Genomic DNA, 6,536 nt, shown 5'->3' with positions numbered 1-6,536 from the left:
AGGATGTTGTATGAAGTTAATTTTACAATTTAGTAACCAAACCGCAGGTTTTCCCAGATGTAATTATTTTGTGAAAAGGATGATTGTTTGTTCTTTCCCGCAGGGCACCCCATGCGCACGGAGAGACGCCCGTAGCTTTAAGTAGAAGAAAAAAGAGTTGCCAGGTAGATTATATTGGCATTGTAAATCTTGGAATGTACAGAGACTGCCAACTATATCTAGGTGTGGTTTCCCTGTGGGAAAGAGATACATTTCCCGCCAAAAGGAGATTAAAGTTGTGAAAAAGAGGTGAGAATAGATGCCACTCTTTTTTTATTTTTATAAACTTTTCAATAAATGCCACAGAGATAAGTTGAGCTATAATTGGACCTTGAGCTATTAGAATGACTTAATTGATACATTTGAATATATCACATCTTGGGCTCACCATGTTCTCCTTTATGGGGTACTAAGCAAACATGATATTTGGGTTAAACCACATGTATAGTGGATGGAGTATATATGGCCAAAAATGAAATTTGAAATTAGGCAGGCCTTAGCCTCCAGCATTGTGTTCATTGTAAAGTGGAGTATTTCAGAAAGGGTATTTTCCCTTTCCAAACAAATTTAGAAACTGTTTATGCAATTTATCCCAAAACCCCAGAGGGGGTGGAAGGGGTAGCATAGAACTGTAAAAATTAACACATGGTAGAATATTCATTTTTATACTTGATAAGCGGTCTTGAAAAGAGTTTGATGTTGATGACCAGCGTTCTAGATCTGAATCTGTTGGAAGACTGTTTTTAACTGGTTTGTAATGGTTGATTGTATGGAGGAGTAAATATTCAAACCAAGGTACCTAAACTTCTGTACTACAGGGATGTCTGGCAGAAGCATTGCGCTACTCATAGCTTTATTCAATGGTGGGAGTACAGATTTACTCCAATTGAACCAGTTGTAACCAGATAAAGAGCTAAATTAATTTTAAAAATGGTGATGAGCATTAGATAATGATTGCTGTGGGTTGCCAAGGTAGAGGAGGACATCATCTGGATACAGAGAGATGGTGGTGGTGTTCCAAATGTTGTAATAGGTGTACAGCTAGCTGATTGGTGAACACCCTGAGCTAGTGGTTCAAGGTAAAGCGCTAAAAGTGATGGCAAGAGAAGGCAACCTTGAAAGGTTCCCCTGGTAACACTAAATTGTGGGGAGCAAACTTACCCAGTAGAAGCCATAGGAGAAGTGTATAATACTTATCATGTCAATATCATGTTAATGAAATCAAAACCAAAACCAAACTGCTGTAGTGCTGACCACAAATATTGCCATTCAAGGTGATCAAATGTCTTCTCCGCATCTAGAGAAAGCACTACTGCAGGCATTTCTATATCAGCTGAGACATTAATAATGTGTAGCAGACAACAGATGTTATCTGTAGGATTGAAAGGGGGCGGTAAACTCCGTTGGGGTTTTTAGCAGCAGGGAATAATAATATGATATTATAATTAATATCCCTTGTGAAAGCTCCCTTTTCGACAGCATAGTGCATCCTATCAAGTAGTGATGGTCCAAGTAAAAGCCAAAATGTAAAACAAAAATTCAGGGGTATGCTGTCCAAACCATACTCAACATTGCTTCTTTAAGCTCAGACCAAGAGATGGGAGAGTCAAGTAGTGCTGCTGCATCAGGCATCAGCTCAGGGAAAAACAGTTTTAAATGTATTCTCATCAAACAATATTTCTGAGCTATACAAATTGGAATAATTTTAAATGTTGCATTTATTTCCCTAGGATCTGAGAGTATGGCACCATTAGTTGATGTAATTGTAGCTATGTGAGCCAGACCTTCAGAAGCTCTGAGTGTCATAGCTAAAAGCCGACTAAGACAAGAGCTGTCAATGTAAACATTTGATGAGTGTGGTGGATCAGAAAGTCTGCACGATGTCTGAGCAAAGCACCCAACTCCTTATTGGCACAGAGCGTGGAGGTGATCAATGTATGCAACATTGGTCAATCGATATTTAGGGAATATAGAATACAGAATGTCATAACGCGAGAATATACACTAGGCCTACTTCCATATATTTTGTAGAGTATGTACTGGTGGTATGAGGGATTATCCCTGACAACTGTGCCCATTATAAGTGTCTCACAAAAAATGAAATTTGCGCCGCCTCCCCCACCCCCCCAAAAAAGGTCCATGATCAATGTGAATGTAGGCTTAGCTAATTGTAGCACACACCAAAGATCTAGCAAAAAACAATCAGACAAATCCATAGCTGAATATATCCTGTTCTCCTAGGCTGGAATATCATACAAGAACATTATCCCTGTGAGCCATATAGGAAACCAAACATAGTCTGTCGTAGATCAAATTGTTTGATACGAGTAGCACAATGATGTCGCAGTATTTTGATCCAGCTACCCCTCATGAGTGTCTTTCTGACTCTCAATGAGATGAGATGATTAATGGTTCCTCTCCTATTGCAAATGATTGCAGCAGAGTCACATTAAACAGAATGATAGTAAGATCACAGACCCTCAGAAATCCAATTTAAAAAGATCACTTCTACTTTCCAGTGGAAGTGATAGAGGGAGAGGCATTACAATGCTTAACAAGTTTCAGTTTTACTCTTCAAATGCCTGTATTTCATGTCAATGATGTCTAAATCCCTACTGCTGATGACATTTGAGGTCATTAGGTGCGTTGATCATTGATTAATACCTGACACTGCTGTTTTATGACCACAATAGGCATGCCTGTATCTGAACAACAGATATACAAAGCCGCAAATCTTGTTTGCTTGGTTGAGTTATGCAAAACTAATCAGAGATCCACAAGAAGTGCACCAAAGATTGATCATCTAAGCATACCACCTCCATGTCCAATGTCACTGTAACCTGGTAAATAGCAACACTGTCTCTATTGAGAAATGGCTGTCTGAGCTACTGTGCAGACACACAATGTTCCCTTGATGTTGGAGTACTGCCCACACACTTTATGTCCTGGTCTCACTCTGCCGCCCCAACTCTCCATTCTTTTCATCACCAGATGACGTTGAAGGATGGTATTGAGGCATTTATGTGCACTTGCATACACTTCAACATCCATAAATCTACCAGTGGCTCCGTGTGAAATCAGAGTCCACTCTCAATGGTTGTGTGTGGATATTTCATCATGCACCTTCTGTAGGTGCACAGTAATAATGTATCTACTTTAATGCTGACTAATCATGTCCCTAGTGTTTCCTCCTGAATATGAAGATTGTCAAAAGGTAGCCTACCTATAAATAAAAAGTTGATTATGATCATAAATAGAGAGATTTATTGACAAATAAGTCAATAAAGTGGACATCAGCAGCACCAGCACCAATTAGATTACATTGTGAGTGGATATCAGTAAGGTATTAATATGAAGGAAATGAACACTTCTCTATTGTGCCACTGTGCTCATATCCACTGCTTGGTCACTGATATGTCTTCACTTTCATCAGAAAGGTCTTTCTAGGCCTATTTTCAACAATCTCTTACACACCTCTGCAACAAATCTTGTGTTGATCTTTTCTGGGAGCAGGGTTTCCTAGGAGTGTTGCCATCAGCTCAGTGTGCCATCAGAGCATGTCTTTCCCTGAGTATCTTCTCCTGATACAGTTGCAATACAGAATTAGCTCCAGCTGAAGTCTGTATAGATGTTTACTGGCAGTGGGACTTCTATCATGTTGCAACACTGCCATCTCAAGGACACATGTAATATACTGTGCAGCTTTCCTTATTGACAGGACTACCACCCCAATCATGAATAAAAAACACAGGGCAGGTCTAAGTAGACGTTTTATACACTGTCGGTCTTGACTGTGATAAATGTACATATTCATTGATCATACTTATATCCTCATTCCATCGCCTGTTTATTGATTGCATGATAATGTTATAGTTTCAAAAGCATCTCACCAAACCAAACACAATTTCAAAACCACTTCCATAGGCAAATAATTCCCTTTAAAGTATTGACTGGAATTAAAACACAACCTTGTTTGTCGGAATCAAAACAGGATTACAGGACTGTTACACTTGCCAAATCCATTTCGATCGGGTAGAAGATAACACAAACACTGTTAGTCATTTCATCTGTAAACTACTTGAATGTCAGACCAATTTAGCAAAAATACACTATTACATATTTTTTTGTTGGTTTGTTTTTTGCTTTATAACAGGAAAAGTGCAACAACGTTTGGAAAAAACTGTGTCAGGATTAGCTAAATCCATTTGTCTCAATCTCTATCAGCTCAGGGTCTATAGCAGATATAACACAGGCAATGAAGCAAATCAGCACAACAGGATATAGGAAACCTATCATAACTCGATCAGATCAATAGGAAATATGGAGTTGTTTACAAAGTTTGCATTGGATTTTTATTTTTTATAACTAAGTTTGTACTTCATAATTTACTAGTTTTTATTCACATTTACTGCTGTTTACTCGTCCTCATGGTGCTCGAAGGACTCATGGCAACAGACAGTAACCATGGTGATGAAAGTCATGAACTCTTGGAAGTCACATTCTGAGTCTCCGTCTGTGTCCAGGCTCTCCATCAAACTGTCCATGGTGGCCTGGTCCTTCACTTGCTGAAAGCAAAGCAAGACATATGCACAAATAGTCAGAGTCAGTGGAGCTATTTCAGTTGTATTGCTTATTGTATGTTGTGCTGAAACTCACCCCCAGGAGGGTCGATAGTTCATCATTGATCAAGTCCTTTAGTTCACTTTTCTTCAGTTTGTCCTTGTCCCCCTCTTTTTCTGAATACTTATGAAATATATCAATGATGGTGGCCAGCGAATTCTCCAAGTCACTCATTATTGTTTGAATTAATCTACAGCACAAAGTATAGATTTTATTTGCAGTGCATGGCACAAGCTACATGTTAGCACAACACAATACAATCAAATTATAATTCTTAGACCTCACCGAGAAATTATTTAATGAATAAAACAGAATAAAAGACAGAGCCACAGGAAGAAGAGTCAAGATATTCATCAATTTCAAGAAACTTATCTTTCAACAGTTATAACTTAGCAAATCTAGCCAATGTAACAATGTTCATTCACAAACTTTTTGTCACTATCATAAGCACAGCTCGTCACAATAACCACAACAGATACATGAACATATTCACTTACCAGAATGTCTTAGACAAGAACAGAAGTAATTTGCTGACCAGAGTGAGTAGTGGCGGAGGGATAGAGAGGCTTTTATAGTTGGGGTGGGGAGGGCCAGTGCTCTGGACAACCACCCTGCAAGTCCAACATATTGACCAATAGGCTCCATTTTGCATTCTCACTCCAACGTATCCCCACACAGAAGTGACCATTGCTGGGTACACCAGTTTTTACAGCATTATGTTATTCAGCTTACAATATTGTTGTAATGTCATTGTTTGTATTACCATATTTTAAAGTGATTTTGTGTATTTGTATTCTAAGCTTTATAGCAGTAAAGGTTGGTAAGAAACGGGTATTACATATATCATACCATAAATCACATTATCTACAGTAACTATGTCTATCCACTTCATTGAGCAGGTCACACTACATTTAGTTTTTTACAATTGTTGGGCAATTTGCTGTAGGGCTACAGTTTTATACTTAAGCTCCTATAAGGGCCTTGGATATTTGTTTTAGGGGAAAACAAACATGTCTATAAATATTGAGTGCTTTTTACACCCTCTATACATTATCTTTGTCTCAGTCATTAGTCAGACAACCCTTAAATAAAATAATGTTCTATGCATGGTAATGTCTTTTGATCTAGCTTGGCCTTCTGGCTGCCACAATTCCCACCAACGTTTTGTTGTCAGGCATCTGGTTTGCAACAATGGCCTGTTTCAGAGGAAATGGATGGTTCTGCATGTTAATGAACAGATTCTTTTCACCAGTGGAGTTGGCCAGACGTGTGTCCTATGCACCCCTGGAGTACTAAGTAGGCATAGCCACCCATGGAAAATGCTGAAAAGTCTGATATCTTGTGATGTTTCACCATTGTCAATACATTGTCCTATTCTGTATGACCTAATACCCTGATCACTGTCCTTACAGCAAACTGAAATATAAGATAAGTGTCAAATTATTTATAATTAACCAAACTGTTGAGACTAAATTATCAAAGTTGTGGTGGCTGTGATTGTAGGTATGTATTTGTGCACAAGTACCAAAAAGGTTTTATCAAGTATGGTCCCACAGCATTGAAGAAGAGGCAGATAACTTGATCAAGTTCCATAATACATTCTGCTTACTCCTCACCCTCGCCGACCTCCATCAACTCTCTGGCATCTGTTTAGCATTCTGGTCAGGAAGCTGCTTAGAGAATGCTTTATTGCATGATAAATGTTTCTTTGTTTCTTCCAAAATATATTTCACATACTTAAGACAACAGTAAACCATTGTTGACTGCAAACACTGGCTCTTGTGTAAAGACATCAGCTTTGAAAGAAAATGTCCAAACTCATTGTAATCAGATGACTGTATCAACAGATCCATAATCAATTTCAACAGCACAACCTC

The 6,536-nt window shown here is 38.5% G+C and overlaps 1 protein-coding gene across 1 annotated transcript; it reads right to left on the bottom strand.

The window, feature by feature from the left end:
- Nucleotides 1–4,396: 4,396 nt before the first annotated feature.
- Nucleotides 4,397–5,189, bottom strand: s100b (S100 calcium binding protein, beta (neural)). The gene is made up of 3 exons (XM_083685489.1): nucleotides 5,157–5,189; nucleotides 4,696–4,849; nucleotides 4,397–4,604 (listed from the first exon to the last, which is right to left on the bottom strand). Exons 2-3 carry the CDS (start codon nucleotides 4,831–4,833, stop codon nucleotides 4,455–4,457), a joined length of 288 nt encoding a protein of 95 aa, XP_083541615.1. The 5' UTR covers nucleotides 4,834–4,849; nucleotides 5,157–5,189; the 3' UTR covers nucleotides 4,397–4,454.
- Nucleotides 5,190–6,536: the final 1,347 nt, after the last annotated feature.

This window comes from Argentina silus (assembly GCF_951799395.1).
Source record: "Argentina silus genome assembly, chromosome: 14".
Taxonomy (NCBI): domain Eukaryota; kingdom Metazoa; phylum Chordata; class Actinopteri; order Argentiniformes; family Argentinidae; genus Argentina; species Argentina silus.
Note: the sequence above shows the minus strand (reverse complement) of the source record. Positions and strands in the feature narration are given on the sequence as shown.

Bases quoted from the DNA above. Each gene is read 5' to 3' on its own strand.
- s100b (XM_083685489.1), bottom strand. From the start codon at position 4,833: ATGAGTGACTTGGAGAATTCGCTGGCCACCATCATTGATATATTTCAT. The intron at 4,605-4,695 runs GTGAGTTTCAGC...CTTTGCTTTCAG, and splicing joins AACTATCGACCCTCCTGGGG to CAAGTGAAGGACCAGGCCAC.